This window comes from Terrapene carolina, unplaced genomic scaffold (assembly GCF_002925995.2).
Source record: "Terrapene carolina triunguis isolate 2854851 unplaced genomic scaffold, T_m_triunguis-2.0 Scaffold238, whole genome shotgun sequence".
In the NCBI taxonomy this organism is placed as follows: Eukaryota; Metazoa; Chordata; order Testudines; family Emydidae; genus Terrapene; species Terrapene triunguis.
In genome coordinates this window covers 17,894,979-17,915,568 of record NW_020664589.1, presented here as the reverse complement: position 1 = coordinate 17,915,568, position 20,590 = coordinate 17,894,979, and the positions used below count along the sequence as shown (strand labels likewise).

The following is a 20,590-nucleotide window of genomic DNA, read 5'->3' as shown; positions in this document are numbered from 1 at the left end:
AGGTTTGAAAGGGAGCAGGAGAGAAGGCAGGATTTCCCTCCTGCGGCCTTGGGAAGCAATGAGCAGGACAGAACAAAACGAAAAAGAAAAGACAAAGGAATGAATGCAAAGACAAAGAAAATGTAAGACGGCCTCCCATTCCCCCATGGAAAATGCCCTCCAGAGTCAAACCCCAAAGCCTCCTCTTAAATCACGGATGGTCCCAGCAATAATTTGCTTCATCCAACAACCATCCCTGAGGTAAAACTCTGCACTTGGAGAGAGAATTTTTAGTCTCTTTTGCTATTTTGAATTCACAAGAATTAAAGCGAAGTCATTTTCCTGAGCTGTCAGACTCTGCAGTTGTAGGAGGACTCACGACAAGCAGGTGGCTAGAGTTTCCTTCCACAGACCCACAGGGAAAAGGGAACCCCTGGGGGAATCATGTCCTTTTAAAATGCATGAGACTGAAATAGAGAGCGTGCCTGAGGGAAATCCCAACGACAGAGCCAGAACCAACAGCTGCACATTTCTCTGTCCAGGCAGGAGGAGTTCCCAGTGAGGACAGCCGGGCAGGGGCCATCGCATGTGCAACCACCATGGAGTGATTTCAGAGCAAAGGACAGACAGGGGAATCATTTTCTGCCTATTCTATGTCACCTATTTAGCACAAGTCTAGACAACACCTCTATTTTGAGTAGTTCTCATTTTGTAGGAGGAAGAGGAATTTGTTGTGGTTGATTTTAATTGAATTTTTAGGCATAACATTTAGCTTGCTTTGGGGCCTTCATTCCCAGGCCTTTAAAAATTACCTATGAGCTGCATAGATAATGTTAAAATCTGAAAACACCTGGGTCCCTGGGGGGCAGCATATACACCAAGGATCTTTGGTGCAGGCCGATTTTAACAGCTTTTAAGTATCCCTCAACAGTAGATCCAAAGAGGGGAAATTAGTTTGTTTCTTCCTCTCAGCTGTCTAAAGGAGTTGAGAGAGTTAATGTTGCTGTAAGTCTATAACATGAAGGAATGTCTGTAACATGTTCACGTCTTACGCAGATAAGGAATGTAATCAAAAGGGGTCAGGAAACTAAATTCCAAGGAAAATAATCTGTCAGAGTCAATGGTAGAAAGGAATGTACTGCAGTCGCTGGCTGTGCACTGCGCAGCTTGAGATACATGCGATAGCCGAGACAGAAAATGGCCTGTCGGGGTTCTGCATTCAGGAGCAAACTTGGGAGCTGAAGTTTATGAAGTTGCCCGGTCTGGCCATGTCTCTCTGAGACCCCCATCATCTGAGCGGGAGCAGCTCAAGTGAAAGGCAGTTCTCAAACACACACATTAAACCTCCCAGCATCTTCCCAGGAAATCCCATTTATTCTTCCCACCCTGCAGTCACTCACTGGCCCTGCACACAGCACCCCTCCCTGCATGCCCCAGCCCATGCTGAGCCACAAGGGAGCATCCCACATGTCTGGTGAAAAAGGGGGGAAGCACTAAAAGGAGAGGACCCCAGCGCTGTTTTTTCTGGTCAATGTGCCCCACATCCTGCCCTGAGTCACACTCACACGACAGACACTCCCTCCTGGGGGGTCCCAGAGCCGGGGCTTCAGCCCGAGCCCTGGTGTCTACGCCCGTTTTCAGCCCCACGGCCCGAGCCTCGCAAGCCGAGTTCGCTGAGCTGGGCCAGCCGGGTGTTTAATTGCACTGTAGACCTACCCGAACACGTCTCTCTGCCGCACATGGCAACGCCCGGCGTGCACGTGAGAAACGCAGGGCGTCCTAGTGCCCAGCACAGCACCCGCAGCAGGGCAAGGAGAGTGATCTGCTGTAGGCGACGGATGGAGATTTTGTGTATTTGGGAGCAGCTCACCTCTGACAGGGTGTTAATGCTTGAAACCAGCTGCAGGCCAAAACCCAGGGTATGTGCCAGGAGAGTCTCGTTCACTCCTGTCCAAGGGGACCACCTGAGCTCCCAGATCACTGCCTCAGCTCCCTCGCACAAGCCCGGCCTGGTCACCCCGCCACCCTCACCTTCCCCCCTCTCTCCACTCCCCCTTCGCACCCACAAACCCTCTCACCAACACTGGGAAGCTCATTCCAAAGCAGAGCGGGACAGACCCCTTCCTAGCAATCCCTTCCCCCAGCGCACGTGTTCGCTAGTGGGGTGGCCGTGTCGTCTCCTGGCGAGAGGAGGGGGCAGACTCCTGTGGGATCTATTCCTGGCTCGGCCACTTATGGAAAAGCTCCCATAGGTTTCCTGGAGCGTTGTGTGGCCTTGAGCAGAGACTTCACTGATCTGGGCCACGATCGGTCTCATGCTCACCGCAGTCACAGGGCATGTGGGAAGCTTAATTAGGGCTGGGCTAGACAATTAGGTCAGTGAGAAATCCACCCCCCTGAGCGGATAGTTAAGCCAACCTAAGTCCCCACGTAGACAGCGCTAGCGCCGGCGACAGGAGAATTCTGCCGTCCACCTAGCTACCGCCTCTCGGGGAGGTGGGTTACCAGCAGAGAGCCCTTCCCCGCGCCGTAGGCAGCGTCTACACTGGCATGCTGCAGCTGCACAGCTAGGCTGCTGCAGCATTTTACGTGTGGACAAGCCCTTAGTCAGTCCGATCGGCAGATCCCCAGATCAAGGCGCTGTGCACAGTGAGAGGCAGCTGGGGTTAACATGCCATTGACTGAAATGCTGAGCGGAAACGCCCAGGCACTATCACCAGCAATTAATCTCTAATGCCGCAGCACCAGATTAGCCTTTAAGAGCCGCTTTCAAGCCCGAAGAATGTGAGCCTGCATTCACTTGTCAGGAAACCCGTGGCGGAAAGAAACAGACTAATGTAAACAGGAAACTTCATACATCATCTGCAGGGCTCCCTCCTCATGGACCTTCCAGCACTGCACTGGGATCAGAGAGCCCACGCCAACGCTGCCTTGCAATGGGAACTGCCTCTCGCCACGGGAGCACCAAGTGGATGTTCACCCTGACGAAGGGCAGAGGGAGGAGCCGGCTCCCTGCAGGAAGGACACTGAGCCGTAGTCTCCAAGCACAAACTCAAATAAGTTACAAGGAAAAGCGTACGATGGAAGAGACTATTTGGCCCCACTCCAGCCCCTCCACCTCCCCACGGCTATCTTGGCTCCAGGTGATCTTTATCCTGGGAGCTCCGGACGGTGGTGCAGATAAACTCACTCACTTCCCAGCGGGATGGGCACACAAGGGCTCCTGCTGGGCGGGCTGAAAGGGTATTTGCCTCAGGTTCAGAAAGGGGATGCTGTGATGCTGTCACAGAGCGGGAGCATGATACATTATGCACCAAGCAGCAGAAGTTGCGAAGCCTAGCCCACCCATCGGATCAGCCAGATACTGAGGGAGATGCCACTCAAAGCCATGGTGAGGGGCTGCAAGCAAACAAATACAGACCAAATATTCCCCAAGACCTCCCGGCCCCCTCTGCTGCAGAGGCGCTCTGTCTCCTTGCATTTTACCATTTAGCTGGTTCATCAGTTACATCTGCTGCTTCGAGTCAGTGAACCTGCCAGCTGCAGCAAGTGTGCGGTGAGGCTCATTGGTACCCAGTTATTGTACTTTGGTGTAAATCACATTGGAACAGGAGGAGAAGCTCACCCGGCTGCCTTAGATGAGGATTCACTTGGCTCTGGGAAAACAACTTTGCCCTGAGCCCTTTCCTTCCCTTTTACATTTTATTCGCCCCAACCCAGTGCTTTAAAAGGAGTGAGTGGGGCCAGGCAGTTAACTGGCCACTGCTGGGGGCTGATGATCGGTCTGTGTGCTGCACTGTGGAAAGAGCAGGAGGAGGGGAACAGATGGACGATTGGTCTGCCCTGCGTTTGCAATTTACAGCTATACAAGTTTAAAGTTAGAATCTTTCACTGGTTTGGGTCACTGGCCGTAGGAAAAATTCTTGTTCTGGTTCCAAAGCAATTTGACCAATTGACCTATGGGCTAAGCAGCTGCTAAGCACTCACATCTGTCTATCGATGCAGATACTTCTATGGCCTCAACACTACAGTATCCGAGTACCTCTCCCAGCTGCCCAGCTTCCTACCAGAGTCCAGTTTGCAGAGTGGCATTCTGCTGGCTAAGTTCTCCCTGCAGTTTCAGCTGGATGTAGAATTCTTTGCTTTCCAGCCTGAAGCGCCGTGCTGAGGTGGGATGTTAAACAGCTGATACGGGATTCATTTATACGTAGATATAATCTGTGCCGTGCTTTGGAACCCTTCAAGATGGGTGTTACTAGGATTATTACATTTGCGTGCCATATTGGCCAGCTGTTTCTGGAAAGCCTCCTCCAGGTAATTACAGAAGTCTTGTGCTTCGCATGACATGCCAGTGGCGGGGAGGAGATGCATGAACATGACTGCACACGGAAAGTATTGCTAAAATACTTCCAAAGCCAAGACCTGGAGGAGGGTGGCTGGTAAAAAACCGAACCCCAGAACACGTTCTTCAAGGTGAGCACACAAACTGCCGGCCCGTTCTCGGGAGGAGACACTGCTCTCTGCAAAGCAAAGGACAAACTAACAATATTGCCAAGGTATTATCAGCTCTACTTACTACGTCGTAACCTGTAGGTGCCCGGTTCCGAGATGCAACCACCCCAACGCCTGTGATAGGATCCATTGGCACGTCTGGCAAGGCATCTGAAAGGTCTCGGACTTCAGGCATTATGGACTGTGCCTGAAACAGGGAGTCAGAGTTAGAGGGCTACACTGTAGACAGCCCCTTAGACAGAAAACCTAGCACGCGCATCCGCAGAGCACCGCGTGTGCTGGAACAGCTCACCGCTATGGCCACACACACCGTCCGCATCTTAAAGCGCTCAAGCTTTCAAGCATTTTTAAAGAGGCATTTGCTTTTGAAAAGAACTTACATTTGCGCCCTCTCTGATAGGTCAGGAATTCAGGCCAACAGCCTCTTCTGAGATTAACTTGATTGTTTCCAGAATGTTTAGCCTGGGCTGGTCCCCATCGAGTGCCCGTAAGAAAACCTGAGCCCATCACCCAATGAAAGGGCAAACTGACCCCTGTGATTCAACCAGGCCCAGGTGGTCCTGCCGTTCCTGGAGGGAAGGAGGCTATTTTGAATGGCTCTGTTCTAAGGTTCCCCCTTGCAGCTCAGTATCAGACAAGCTGAGGATTGCACTGAGAGCCTGCCTCCCTTCCGGGCGTAGCGAGACCTGGTTTACATGGCACTTGGTTCATCACGTACCTGGCACTGTACAGCAGCTGGGACAGCGAATGACATGCCTGTCCCACACAGCTGAGACAGCAGGAAGGCGCAAACAGGCCCAGGCCCGGCCTGGAGACTTTCGCACGCACAGCGTAGCTGGGGTTGGAGTGACTTTGCAGAAGGGGGTGGGGTGTGCCAAGCGTCGCGGGGGAGTGGACCCGAGAGCCTCAGGGAGCAGTCAGGGGAGACGCGTGCGCCGGACAGGTCCCAGGAGTAGGTGGGAGGGCTGTGACAGAATTCTAGCCAGGGTGGAGGAGAGGGAGAGGGGGCAGAGTCCAGGCAAGGCTGGGGGAATGGAGCCATTGCCTGAGCATGTGGCGTCCTGCCAAGAAAGCCAATTCAGGCAAGTCCTCTCTTGCTTCCAGGTAGGAATGCGCCAGGAAACCACCCCGACGCCAAGAGATGAAAAGGCAGCAGTGTGTGTAAAAGAGCGTCGTTGCTGGGAAGCCAGACAAGCTGTGCAAAAAGCTACCTCATTCAGTGGCTTTTTCACAGCAATTAAACCCCAACCTCTTCAGGGCTGGTTACTTATTGCTTCTAAAACAGGCAGAGGTGAGTGCTGGTGTGTATACTTCGTACTGCCGAGTTGAGCAAACATCATGTTGCAGGCAATAAAAGGTGACTCTGGTGTCCTACATAACAGTGCTACACGTAGAGTCAGCATATCTGTAGCACCCCCACCCGCCAAAACCCCAAGAGTCAGCATCCGTCTAGAATGTCAATGAAGCAATTGCCACCAACTTGGTGTCAGGAAGAGTTCTGCTTCATGCAGGCAGGGGACTGGACTCGATGACCTCTCGAGGTCCCTTCCAGTCCTAGAATCTATGAATCTATTCATTGCCTGGACCAATTTCTTGAAAATGCAAAGAAACGGAGATGCAGCTCCCTTCATTTTCTAGACAACTCAAGCTTCTAGGAATCTGGAGATAGGAATCTGCATTTTGAATCCTGGCGTTTCCCCCTTTCTATTTCGTATACAGACTCCTCAGCTTCACGCAGTCAGCTCAAGAGAATGAAGGCAGCCCTTAGAATAGAGAGACTGCAGCCCACCCACAGCCAGCAACTCCCAGCAAACATGGTTCTCATGTTTAGTTATACACAACAACCAACCCAAAACCCAATGCTGTTGCTTGCAGTTCAAAACACTGCAACCTGCCAACTTCCCAAAATGCTTTGCAATTAACAATTCATAACAGAAGGCATAAACTGTGCAGTGCTGACACCGCATAATGTGAATTAAAATACAGACTATGTAATCTGCATAGAGATGTGTAGATATGTTTACTGATAAACACATTTCCAGGTTGCTCGCAATAGCTTAGTGACCTATTGATGCCCATCAATTTCTTTTGATATGTAACAAATATTGATGTTAACGGCTCTTAGGCAGGGCGGGTGCAAGGATGTTTCGCGTCCTAGGCAAAACTTCCACCTTGCACCCCCCTCCCCCAAGCCCTGTGGCAGCTCTCCCACCCTCCCCCCCTGCAGCAGCTCCCCCCAGCCCAGGGAGCCGTGCAGCAGCTCCCCGCCCCAGCTCACCTCTGCTCTGCCTCCTCCCAGAGCACGCTGTCGCTGCTCCACTTCTCCCACCTCCCAGGCTTGCGGCGCCAATCAGCTGTTTGGCACCGCAAGCCTGGGAGGGAGAGAAGCAGAGTGGGGCGGCGTGCTCAGGGTAAGAGGCAGAGCAGAGGTGAGCTGGGGCGGGGAGTTCCCCTGCGTGCCGCCCCCCCCTTACTTGCTGCAGGCGGCCCTCCCCGCGCCCCCCTGCCCCAGCTCCCTCCGCCTAAATGCCGATGACGACCGGGGCGGCTGAAGATCCGGCCGCCGCGGTTGCCGCCGAAGGACCCAAAATGCCACCCCACAAATGTTAGGGCCCTAGGCGACTGCCTAGGTCGCCTAATGGGTTGCACCGGCCCTGCTCTTAAGTGAATCCACACTGTCCTTAAAAGAAATAATGATATTCCCCAGTTCACGACAGGACAAGATACCCTCAGAATGGTGGCTGCTATCTAAGCAAAGGGGAAGGGTGTCTATTCCACACAAGTGTTTCCATATCACCAGCTATTGCTGCATCCAAATGCAACAACAAAGGCAGGTCCTGAAGTGGCAGCGCTGACTGGCAGTAGGCGAACAGAGGCTTAGGCCTCAGGTCTGGTGCCAGGCCTTGACATGCTAGAATGCTGGGATGAAAAAGTCTTTGCTTCCTTCCACTTGTGGCAAACACCATCCCAACTCCCTCCTAAGCAGCTACCCCGTATGGGATCGGACATCACTACAGGCGTTCCTCTCCTGGAAGGCTCAGAATGGAGCTGACAATACCTTTCCTTTGAAAACACCCACAACCAGCAAGACCACAATTTTCATAAGTGACTGGTGATTTGGGGAGGCCTCATTTCCAGCGAGCGCTGAGCAATCACCCTTTGAAAATGGGCACCCATCCCTTTGGGGCAACTCACATTGGATGTCCAAAAATCACTAGCCAGCTTTTGAAAAATTTGCCCCAAGCCATTTCCTCTAGGCAGCTAACAACCAGCTGCCTGTTTGTGCATGTGATTTGCCTGAAGCAGCTTCTCCTCCTCAGCCTCTCAAAGACGCCAACCCAGGAGTCACTCTGCTGCAAACTATGCCACAGTCCCATCCCGCCTCCTAAGACCAGCTGGCCCCGAGGAGGGGAGCTGGCATGTAATACTGCGCTACAGAGCTGGGGAAAGCCTGCCCGGTCACACTGCACAGGGACAGCACGAGCGATTTAAGCACAGATGGACTTTCCCAAAATCGACAGTTTTGCATAAAAACTTCATTTCTTTTGAAACTTTCTTGCTTTTCAATGAAAAACCAGAACATTTCTGTGAACCCTTCTGAAAACGTTTGCCAGTCTCCAGCCAGCGCTACCCCAGAACGAAAGAGTTCAGCCACATCACCATTGCATCCCCTCGCCTCCCCGCAAGCTGGCACAACGTTTAGCTTGAGATTTTAAATGCACAGAAGTCAGGAGATGCAGAATACAGTTTGTCATCAGAACCCTCCACACTGATGAGTTACGCTGGCTCATTTCACTCAGCCCGTCACAGTGCCCCTTTTAGAGCAGGGCAGGGAAGGGTCACCACTTCTCCCCATCCCAGACAGCTCTCTTTCTTTCTATGTCTAGCGGAGTTCCTCAGCATTGTCTAACTGGCTCACACAGAAATGTAGCTCAAGCCGCCTGCAGCACTTTAACCTCAAGAATTACAGGGAGATGCTGGCCCCAGACGTGTTTATCCCTGCACTGCAGTTTTGGGTTCCCACGGAACTAAGGGCTTAGTGAGAAGCAGCTGCACGGATGGAAGACTGCTGTAGTCTATGAGAGTTAGTGAAAATCATTAACAGAATTTTTTTAAAATTGAAAATAAGCCCCTCATGAGCTGTGAGCATCTAAGGAGAAGCAAACTTCCCATGCAATTCCAGAATTACCGGGGCTCCTTGTAACCATGGTTTCTGGTGGAGCTGAACTTTTCTGGTGTGCCTCATGAACAATTTGTGTAGTCTCCTGTCGCGGGGTGGACACCCGCTCCTGCCCTGCGGGGTTGGAAAAGCCCTGCAGAGGGCTGGGGCTGGGCAAGGGAAAACCCTGGCTGATTGGGGGAAGTGGCTGCAGCTGGGCCACACCCTAATCAGAGCCCAGATGGCCGGTATAAAGAGGCTGGGAGCCAGGAGCTCAACAGTCTCTCTCTGCCTTCAGAGAGAGAAGGGCCTGGCCACAGGGAGCTAGACAAAGAGTACCTGAGTAGAGCAGGGCTGGGGAGCTCCAGCCTGGAAAGCCCCAGGCTGCGGCCTAGTATTAGGCCAAGGGGTACTGGGGGTTGCAGAGGGCAGCTCAGGGCTAGTCCAAGGCAGCAGGTCCAAACCCCCCCTTGCCAGTGATGAGTGGCCTATACTGCAGTCTGCCCCAGGGAGCAGGGGCTAGTTGGTGACTGGTAGTGGCCTAGTGCTGAGGCAAGGTGAGGATAGTGGGTGGGGGTTCCCCAGGGAGGGGAGACCCAGATCTGTGGGGTACTGCTAGGGGGCAGCATCCCAGCAATAGGGGCACCGGGTCCTGGGAGGGACACGGGCGCCAGAAGAGGGCAGGCGGATCATCCGCGTACAGAGGGCGCTCCAGACGCTGGACGAGCTGATTCCCTGGAGTAACCAGCAGGAGGTGCCGCAGGGGTGAGTCTGGACCCTTTACATCTCCCTACTCTTCACTCTCAGCCACTGGCTGAAAATACTTGCTGCTTTATTGCACCCAGGATCAAAAATACACTTCTGCTTATTGGTAGCCCTCAAGTCTCCCCACATCGAGTTATTTTGCTATGGACATTGCCAGCAGCTGCCGGACCCTGAGGAGATCACGGTTTCAGAGAAAACAATGAAGTTCCAGCTTCCTGCGCATGTAAAGGAGGGACCACTTCCTCAAAGGCACAGGTAACGCTGCTGTGTGGTTTCGGTATTGGAGGATGCTTGCCAGGCACGAGGCTCAGCAGTGGGAGCAGGGTAAAGGAGGGTCCAGAGAGCTCAGTATGAAGGCAAATGGCTGCAGTCCCACAGCCCAAACCTGACTAGCCAAAGCTATTAGGCCCCTGCGCTGTGTAGCGGATCTCGGAATCCAACGAAAGCCCAACTCACCCAAATGGGATTGGATGTCATGGGAGCCAGGCACCAACTCTCCCGATGTCATTCTGCTGAGAACCTGGCCTGCGGCTCCACGCCTCATTGGGAAGGGACCGTTCTAAGCATCTGCCTTTGCTGCCCGGCCACAGGAGCCAGGTCCCCAGCAGAGGAAAAAACATTGCGGCAGCTGAGGAGCAGAGAACAGGACTTTGAGCTCCCTCACTCTTGGGACAGCACAAGCTGGGTGCTCTGTGGAGACAAGATGCTCGGCATCAAGGAGGAGCCCCCTTGATAGCCCCAGGAATGGCCTTCATGGGCTTCGTGAAAGTCCCATCCAGCGCCCTCTGCCTGGGAGCACACTGGCTCAATGGCAAGGTTGCTGGATTCTCTGATGGGGCCAGTCAGATAGGCAAGTGTCTCCCAACAGAAAAATAACAACAGCATCAAAGGTCCCTGACCCTCCTCTACCACCAGAGCACAGGGGAACGGTGCACGGCTCAGAGGATCTGCAGGGGAAATAATTCTGGGGAACCATCCAGATGCCTGGGGGGGACTTTGCATAGGGGGAAAGATGCCCAGGGACGCTAAACACCAGTATTTCTCTGGCCTTGTCTCCACTGGGATGGTGGCAGTGCTGCGGCCGCACTGGTACGGACCATGCTGCACTGAACAGAGTCTTGCCAGAGCATCCGTGAGTTGGGTTTTCCTTCAAGACCTGTCACCCTAGAAGTTAGCAGCCCGTTGTCTGACTCAAGTGCCAGCCCAGGGGGCTGTCTGCAACCCTTAGAACATGTCACAGATCCTGGAGGGAGCCACAGACACAAGCAGGAGCTTCTGGATGTACCCTGGAGCGTAGCTCAATAAAAATGCACTTCTCATTCCATTAAGGCTGACACGAATCTGCCCTCAATCTAGGGGGGAAAGGTGCTTTTGTCAATGAGGTGCCATGTAGCAAAAGCACAAAGCTGTTTTGTGGGTGTCTGACTCACAGCATAGTGGGCGGGGGGCAGGAAACAGCATCAATCCTTACTTTGTCACCGCTCAGACAAAGCCCTTTTGTCCTGGTAACAGCAGAGGTTAAGAGCTAAAGAAACAGGCCTTTCTCCTTTGAGATGGCAGGAGCTGGAAGCTGCCGGCCGGGCTGAGTCACACATGTGACACTGTCTCCGGGGGCGAGGGAGACGTGCGCACACACTCAAAGGAAGGCCAGAGCTTGACTCTTATTCCTGGCTGAGCAGCACAGCGTGGCCAGCACGACACATTCCCTTCTAGCCCGGTTCCCCCGCGACACCGCCAGTGAGGACATGGCACTGTAACCTGGCAAACAGGCTCCAACAGTTATCGGGGGGAAGCATACCCAGACTGGGCTAGACCTGTGCATAACAATACAGGCCGGATGGAGCAGGACTGCACAGACTCGGGCCCTGGCTCCTCAAGCCAACAGGGACTAGACACGCATTTGGCCGCAAACAGGGCTCCATTGTGCAAGGTGCTGTACAACCAGAGGGATGTGTTGGCTTCACATGAGGCTGAGGGGATCACCTAAGGGAAGGCAGTGATCTCAGAGCTTCCCCTGCCTTTGTGCGGTCTTTCACAGCACCCATAGGCCCACCATGGGCTGCCAATCAGTGTGCGCTACACTCCCAGCATTCCCTCCATCCCAAGCCTCCTGAAGATCCAGCTGCTCTGGGAAGCATTCCAGCTCTGCAGCCCTCACCCCATCGAGGGCTTGGGCCGCGCCCTCAGACGGCTAGTGCTCTGGGGCAGGGTCCGGCTATGACACACTGCGCCATGGACATACGTATGACGCCTAGCGCCGCTCCTACAGCTTTGCTGCCAAACCCCGGCTCACACGGAGCAGGAGACTTTCCCTTGCCCAGGGGCCCAGCACGTGCGCTCTGATCAGCCCTGCACTTTGCTACCAGGGCCGCATCGCTACGGCGCCACGTCCCAGCACTAGGATTATTCAGCCAGCTCTGCTGGGCTGCAGGTTGCCTATTTAGGGCAATTTCTCATCTTGGGGATGGTCCTGGGATGCACCTGGAATGGGTATGGAGCGGGAGGATGTCCACTGGGAATGCAGATAAATATTTTTGTGAACTTTACACAGGTCACGGAGGAGACCCTGGCTGGGCAAACACGATTGGTTACACTTCATTCCTCCCTGGGGGACATGAATGATGTTTGCTTGCTTTACCGTCATGTGTCTGAACTCATTGTGATTTTTTTCCTTAACAATAAAAGAAGGGATTAAATGAAGATGGAGGATTACGCAAACATTTCTTAGATGGCTTGTTATTACAGCGAGCTTCTCTTTAAACAATGCAAGGCTGACCTGTAGTCCTGGCTAGACACACTGCAGCTGAGAACTCAAACCAGCTGATCAGGAGGCTGCATTTTATAATCCCATTTGATACCCTCAGTGTTTGTACAATTCTGTATGGAAAGGCGCTCCATCCTGAGCAGGGTCACTTTGGGAACAGATCAAATCAATTCAGAGATCGTTTTCCCATTAGCGGGAAGCATTCTCTCTTTAGCTCAGTCCAAATGCCCTGTGCACATCCAGTCCGTGTTGGCTGAGAGACCGAAGATGCCGAGCTCTGGGAGGACAGATTCAAATCGCTGCTGTGTGGGGACTGCTCGTTAGGGGAAAGGGAATTTGCCCGCCAAAGAGCTCACTCACCATCTCTTGCACTCCAGTGGCACCCGCACTCTAGGCTGCCCACATGCACAGGAGGACTGGTTCCTGCCTGGAAAGCTCAAAATCTATGTCGACAAGCAACAGGCCAAGGCTGGGAGAATACGCTTTAGATAGACATTGTTCATAGTGCTGATTTTATTATTAAATAAGCCCAGAACGACCATCCCCGACTGGCCTTCAAGCTGGCCATTATTTGCTGGCCAGTCTCTTGTCGGCATCACAGCAGAGAGGGGTCTGGAGGAGGGATTTGGAGGAGGAGAGGATATTCCACATGCAAAGGAGAGCGTGGAGGGAGGCACGTAGATGGTTGGGGAGAAGTAGACAAGCTCTTTCCTGGGATCTCCACATCACTATTTGCATCAGCAGCTCACCCTGAGCAGGGTCACACATCGTTATAATTAAGCCAACTCTTCATTTTCCTTGTGGTAATCGCGGCACAGAGGAGTCAGGCTGCCACGCTGCGGAGCAGACGCAGCACGGGTGAGCGCCTGCGGTCACCTAGGAAATGCAAGCCCTGCCGTCCTGATCCATCACTGTAATAAGGAGCCCGGCTGCTTCTTGCTGGCTGGTTAGTGGGAGCTCTCTCTCCACAGGGTTCAACTCAGAGTCAGCCTGACCATCCCTTCACTGGAAACATGCTCCTACCACTGCCTTGTGGAGAGTTCTCCAGTAATCCTAAGGGGCAGCTGATGGCGAGAACATGACCGCAGTGACCCAAACAGTACACCACGTTCTGAGAGCTCCTCAAAGCTGCAGGGGGGTGGAAGAGGAAGAACCTGATCCTTTAGGAGAGACTCGCAATAACCTCTGAAAACCTGATCGTTCCCCCCACGCTACCCCTTGTCACTGCTAGAGGACTCTAACCAGCGTTTCAACTCCATCCTACTGCAGATAGCTCGCCTGGCGGTGCTCTATAGGGGCCATGCAGCAGAGATCAACCTTGGGACTTCCATACCGCAAATCCGCGAAGGGTCAAGATGTCTGAGACTTTACCTGTGGACAAGACATTAATCAGCTGGGCCGGACTTCCTGCCGCACCGGGCTCAGACAACAGACTGCTGGCCTTTTAAAAGTAAATGGACACAGTGGCCCACTGGTATATCCCATTCTAGAGATATCTTCAGCCTTAAGAGTGGTCAACACAACAGTGACGAGAGGGAGGCAGGGGGCCAATTGCAGAAGGTTTATCAGGACAGAATATTTCAAAAGGATGAATATCAAACAAGCATTCAGTGGCAAAGGTCACCCAAACTGAAATAGGATCCCCAGTGGGAGGATCTTTTGACCCCTTTCTACAAACACACACAATATTTAGGGGTTTTTAGCTCTGGCGAGAACATTGCTGAGAGGAGCACACAATCAGGGAGACACTGATTCTATTCATGGGACCTGTGGACTTTCACTGAGAGCCTTTATCTGCCTACAAAAATATTCCTCAATTGGAAGAAGGAGAGTGCTCTCAGGTAACATGCTCTAGTAGCTTAGATCCCTTCAAAAGAGTCTTCTGAGTTTCTGGAAAAACCCAGGATCCTTGAGGGGGTTGCTAACAGTGCTCATTACTGAAACAAGTTACATTGTCCAACTAGGTCAAAGCTGAGTCTAGTTCTTTTTATCCTAGCTTCTCCCATAAGACTTCATTTCACAGCCTTTGCTAACTTCCCTTAGGTCACAGATCAACAGATATACCGAGCTCCCCTTCTGACTGGTATCTTAATCCTTTGTGTTTATATCTTTATAAACACACTCTTCCCCTTTCTCCTTCCCTACCTTTCTCTCCCACCTTATTTTCATAGTATGTCATCTTCATTTGTATTGGTTTACTCTACACGTGTATTTATAATAGCTTTATTGTCCTTTTCAAGTATTTCATTAATATGCCTTGACCACAGGAACACTAGAGCACGGGACAAACATACTTGCATACTCTAATGGGGAATTTTTGTTAGTTTAAAAAATGGAACACTAAGGTAAACTAGAAAACAAAGTTTTACAAATTCAAAAACAAATAACTTAAAGAACAAATTGTGTGAGAGTGGAGCAGATATGATAATCTACTTGGTAGATACACAACACGTCACGAGAAACCAGCACAGCTCTAAAGCTGAATGGCAGGGAGAAAAATTTTCTTATCATTTCCTCTTTCAACCACATGTGCCGCACTTTTGACACTAACTTGTTACCACAAAGGCAGAATGACATTCAGCAAAGATTAAACTGAAAAATTAAAACCTCTTACTAACTTCCTGTACCAAAGGAGAAATAAAGCTACAAAGTCTATGGAGAGAGGCATTACTGCAGCCTTAATTCAAATACCATTGGAAGATTGTTTGCAAGTTCATTCTAAAAAGCTGTAGCTATTGATAGCACTCTTACATTTACATAGCAACTCTCAGCACAAAGTGGATTGCAAGCACTACAAACTGATACACATACACGATCCCTTCACCCACCACCAAAACGCAGCCATATCTGGGGTGTGATGTAGCAGCTGCTTAATAGCTCACCGCCAGTTTTACGACAGGGGAGAATTTTAGGCAGACAGTTAGATTTTGGCCAGGATACTGGGTTCCAACGCCATGGAAGCTTTGATGGTCACAGATAGTCACATCTTCGGTTTCAAACGTCATCCATGAAGCATGCTATCGTTTTGCATTAGGTCCTCTCTACACTTGAGCTAAGGAAGGGCCCCACTTTCAGTACAGCTGCCACCTGCTCAGCACAGTTACAGCCTGCAGCACAGATGGGAACTTGGGCTGGTCTAACCAGAAACAGGAACTGAAATAACTAAATTACAGGTCTGTCGCATGTCAGCATGTAAAGCGAAAATCGCGTATAGTCAAAATTACATTGAGTGTAATGGCGGGCGGAACTGCCTGCACTACAGGTACAGTATTAAAATTGTTGTTTTTCTCTTTTGGTTTTTTTTGGTGTTTTTGTTTTTGCCGACCGCGTAAAGCTGAAATCGCGCATGTTAAATATGCGTAAGATGCGACAGACCTGTAGCCGTAACTTAAACCTGTAGTTATGTCAGTGCAAGTCCGTTTGTGGACACTTGCTCTGGATTATCAGTGCCCTATTTCAATTTCTCTTAAATCATTAAAAAAAATTGACAAAGGAAATTGAAATAGGACACTCAATCCAAATAAAGTGTCCACACAGGGATGACTTGCACTGAAGTAACCTAAGGTTTGAATTCCATCCGAGCTAGTTCCATCTGAGTCATTTCGGTTCCAGGGTGTGTTAGACAAGCGCCTTCGTGTCATGGGAACTGGGCTAAAGCCTTAGATTGGTGTTGGAGACAGCTGTGCATAATGAGACGAGAACTGACGCATTATGGTCAGTGCCATGACCCCATGAACTACATCGGATTAAGCTTTAAATATCCTATTGTACCCAGAGAAAAGTAGATGGGTAAGGCCCAGTCTTGGCTAGGATTTAAAGATGCATCGTTAGATGATGTTAGCTCACTCAATCTAACACACACCAACATTCCAGTCAAGACAAGGCCAAACTTTAGCACAGTGGCTCTCAACCTCTCCAGACGACTGTACCCCTTTCAGGGCTCTGGTTTGTCTTGCGTACCCCCCAAGTTTCACCTCACTTAAAAACTACCTGCTTACAAAACCAGACATTAAAATACAAAAGAGTCACTGCACACTTACACATTTTTACCATATCATTATAAATCAATTTGAATATTGTACTTACATGTCAGTGTACAGTATATAGAGCAGTATGAACAAGTCATTGTATGAAATTTTAGCTTGTACTGACTTCGCTAGTGCTTTTTATGTAGCCTGTTGTAAGACTAGGCAAATATCTAGAGGAGTTGATGTATTGCCTGGAAGACCTCTGTGTACCAGGCACGCACACCCCTGGTTAAGAACCACTGCTTTAGCACATGCTAACTTGGTTGAGTTGAAACCTAGTGGGGAATCTAAGCTTTACCTTGACTACTTTGGCACTTGCTGACGTACAATTTTCCTTGTCTTGACAAGAGGGTTAGGCCTTGTCTACATTCAGAGGGTTTTGCGGGTATTGTTAAGCCCGTACAGCTAAACAGGCAAAGCTGTCCCATGGTGGACATGGTCATACTGGTGTAACTGTGCTTATACTGGTTCAGGGAATTGGCATTAGCTATACGGGTGTGAGAACAGTTATACACAGTTATACTGGCATAACTACATCCATGCTAAGGTTTATACAAGCATAGCTGTGTTAATAAAAAGAAATCACACCCCTGATCGACAAAGCTTTACAGGTTTAACTGAAGGATAGACCTGGCCTTTTAGAAAGTGTAAATTAGATCATGTTCGCTGGCCTGACCTAACACCACATCTTTAACCCTAGTCTAGACAGAGCCTAACACATGACAAGGTTGAGTGGAGCTGAGTAAACCTTCCCAAACACCAGAGCAGAAATACACAAGTCCCAGTGATATAAGTTGGAGGTGAATAAATAAAGCTGCAGGTCACCAATGCCATTGCCCGGCCAGTGCTCCAGGAGGAGGAAATGCACGTTATCACCTCGGCTGGGGAGAGACCCCTGAGAATGGGGGGGAGGAGAGGGGAATCAGAAATCAAGAAATACAAACGCGTAAGCACCTGCAGCAAAACACTTCACACTTCTCAGCACAGCTTGCACCTCACATGCTGCTCTCTCACCAAAAAGTCCAGTAACTTCCAATGGACTAATCAGCAGGCCAAGGTCGCTAGGACTCTATATCATCTTGCAGATTACTGGAGCGACTATTGCAACTGACCCAGTAGATCAAATAACTTAGTTTATCTACACATGTGGTTGGGTGCTGCACTGCCAAGGTCTCCTCCAGAACACAATGCTCACAAACACCCAGTGACAATGAATCCTGTTGCCAGCACCACAGAGCACCCAGTCCAAACTGAGAAATTCACCGTGACTTTGGCGAGCCCAGTGAACTCACTGTTTGGTCTCCCTCGATGCACGTGGTCCCTCAGAAGGCCAGAATAAGACCATGGGACAACTCACATATCTAATTAAGCATTGCATAAGCGTTTGCAGAATCCAGGATTGTACCACAAGGCTTCATGGACTGCAACTTCCTGACTTCGGTCACCAGCAGCTTGCAAGTGAGCAATGAGAGGGGTTGATGGGCTTCTTCCCAATCCTCAGCCGGAAAAATCGTGGCCAGGACAGGGGCAAACTGGGAAATCATTAAGAACAACGAGGAGTCCTTGTGACACCTTAGAGACTAACACATTTATTTAGGCATAAGCTTTCGTCGGCTAGAACCCAGTTCATCAGATGCATGAAGTGAAAAATACAGGAGCCGGTATAAATACATGAAAAGACGGGGTTGCTTTACCAAGTGTGAGGTCAGTCTAACAAGATAAATCAATTAACAGCAGGATACCAAGGGAGGAAAAATAACTTTTGAAGTGGTAAGAGAGTGGCCCATTACAGACAGTTGACAAGAAGGTGTGAGTAACAGTAGGGAGAAATTAGTATTGGGGAAATTAAGTTTAGGTTTTGTAATGATCCAACCACTCCATCTTTATTCAGGCCTAATCTGATGGTATCCAGTTTGCAAATTAATTCCAGTCCTGCAGCTTCACATTTGAGTCTGGTTTTGAAGTTTTTTTGTTGAAGAATTGCCACTTTTAGGTCTGTTATTGAGTGACCAGAGAGACTGAAGTGTTCTCCTACTGGTTTTTGAATGTTATGATTTCTGTCAGATTTGTGTCCATTTATTCTTTTGCGTAGAGACTGTCTGGTTTGGCCAATGTACATAGCAGAGGGGCACTGCTGGCACATGATGGCATATGTCACATTGGTAGATGTGCAGGTGAACAAGCCCTGGATGGTGTGGCTGATGTGATTAGGTCCGATGATGGTGTCCCTTGAATAGATATGTGGACAGAGTTGGCACCGGGGTTTGTAGCAGCGTTTGGTTCCTGGGTTGGTGTTTTTGTCGTGTGGTGTGTAGTTGCTGGTGAGTATTTGTTTCAGGTTGGAGGGCTGTCTGTAGGCGAGGACTGGCCTGTCTCCCAAGGTCAGTGAGAGTGAGGGATCGTCCTTCAGGATAGGTTGTAGATCCATGATGATGCGCTGGAGAGGTTTTAGTTGGGAGCTGTAGGTGACGGCTAGTGGTGTTCTGTTACTTTCTTTGTTGGGCCTGTCTTGTAATAGGTGACTTCTCAGTACCCTTCTGGCTCTGTCAATCTGTTTCTTCACTTCAGCAGGTGAGTATTGCAGTTTTAAGAACGCTTGATAGAGATCTTGTAGGTGTTTGTCTCTGTCTGAGGGATTAGAGCAAATGCGGTTGTATCTTAGTGCTTGGCTGTAGACAATGGATCGTGTGATGTGGTCTGGATGAAAGCTGGAGGCATGTAGGTAAGTATAGCAGTCAGTAGGTTTCCGGTATAGGGTGGTGTTTATCGCTTATTAGCACTGTAGTATCTAGGAAGTGGATCTCTTGTGTGGACTGGTCCAGGCTGAGGTTGATGGTGGGATGGAAATTGTTGAAATCTTGGTGGAATTCCTCAAGGGCCTCCTTGCCATGGGTCCAGATGATGAAGATGTCATCAATGTAGCGCAAGTGCAGTAGGGGCATAAGGGGACGAGAGCTGAGGAAGCGTTTTTCTAAGTCAGCCATAAAAATGTTGGCATACTGAGGGGCCATGCGGGTACCCATAGCAGTCTGGCTGACTTGAAGGTATAAATTGTCCCCAAATCTGAAATAGTTGTGGGTGAGGACAAAGTCAGAAAGTTCAGCCACCAGGTTTGCCATGATGGAAAGTAACAGAACGCCACTAGCCGTCACCTTTATTTTTCCTCCCTTGGTATCCTGCTGTTAATTGATTTATCTCGTAAGACTGACCTCACACTTGGTAAAGCAACCCCCATCCTTTCCTGTATTTATACCTGTTCCTGTATTTTTCACTTCATGCATCTGATGAAGTGGGTTCTAGCCCACGAAAGCTTATGCCTAAATAAATGTGTTAGGCTCTAAGGTGCCACAAGGACTCCTCATTGTTTTTGCTGATACAGACTAACACGGCTACCACTGAAACCTGGGAAATCATTGCCGCTCTTTGGGGTGCAGGCAGAAAGGCACAGTCAAGGTAGGCAACCTCCCCCCCCCCGCCCAATGCCATTTGTGGCTGTGACTGAGTGTACACAAAGACTGAGGTGAACACAAAAGCTGGAAGGCGCCTTGGAAAGTATTTGTTGCTAATTAACCCTGTAAGGCTTCTGGCAGCATTTCTTCACTCCATTGTTTTCCAGAGCAGATGACTTGGTGTTACAGCTTTGGAGGGAGGGGGTGTGTTTTGGTTGAAGGGAGAGGACAAAGCCAGGCTGCTACCAGCCTCCCCAGGACCTCAGACCCCCGTTAGCTCAGCAGTGCCCAGCCTGGGAGAGGACACGGGGGCCTGGCACAGAGACCGCCCCACTGGGGAAGGCGGGGGGCGGGCGGCCCCAGGGAACCTGCCCTTGGGGGGGGGCCCCCAGACAAAGCAGCCCCGTGCGATGGCGATGGGCTGGCACCGCTGACCCTGCCCGAGCAGACGCCCCAACCCGCCCGCACCCTCCCTGGGCCCCTCCGGCTCGGCGCCCCGGGACCCCGCGGCGGCAGCGCTCCCCGGCCGGGCGAAGCAGGCGGGGACGCGGGGCCCGGGCCGGGGACACTTAACTGTTGCCCGAGCGGCTGGCGGCGGCTGGTCCCGTCTGCCCCGTCTCAGGCAGAAGCAGCTTCTCATCGCCCGGCCCGGCCCGGCGGGGAGCGGCGGGAGCAGCGGCCTGCGGGGCCCAGCGGCGCGAAGCGGAGCGGAGCGAAGCGGGGAGGAGGCGGCCGGGCCGGAGCCCAGCGGCGGGGCCTTACCCGGGGGAGCGCGGCTCTCCGGCCCCTGCCCGGACCCGACCGAGGAGCTGCGGCCGGCGGCGCGGCCACGGGCTCTGGGCGGCAGGAGCCGGCGCGGCTGACACAGGCTCCGGCGCCGCCGCGCTGCACAGAGCCCCCCCTGCCTCCCGGAGCCCGCACTGCGCCCGGCCCC

General features: G+C 51.3%; 1 protein-coding gene across 6 annotated transcripts in view; it reads right to left on the bottom strand.

Annotated features, from left to right (window-relative positions):
- The window catches only part of MVB12B (multivesicular body subunit 12B), a 104,807-nt gene that overhangs the window by 78,193 nt on the left and 6,024 nt on the right, over positions 1 to 20,590 (bottom strand). For 3 of the 6 annotated variants that reach the window (XM_026657281.2, XM_026657284.2, XM_026657285.2), the window contains exons 1-2: positions 20,231 to 20,309; positions 4,556 to 4,678 (exon numbers count right to left, since the gene is read on the bottom strand). In XM_026657281.2, the coding sequence (XP_026513066.1) occupies positions 4,556 to 4,678; positions 20,231 to 20,296 (189 nt within the window). In that variant the 5' untranslated portion in view covers positions 20,297 to 20,309. Of the gene's footprint in view, positions 1 to 4,555; positions 4,679 to 20,230; positions 20,310 to 20,418; positions 20,526 to 20,590 lie in introns of those variants that run through there. The other 3 variants (XM_026657283.2, XM_026657282.2, XM_026657286.2) reach the window with 2 other exon arrangements.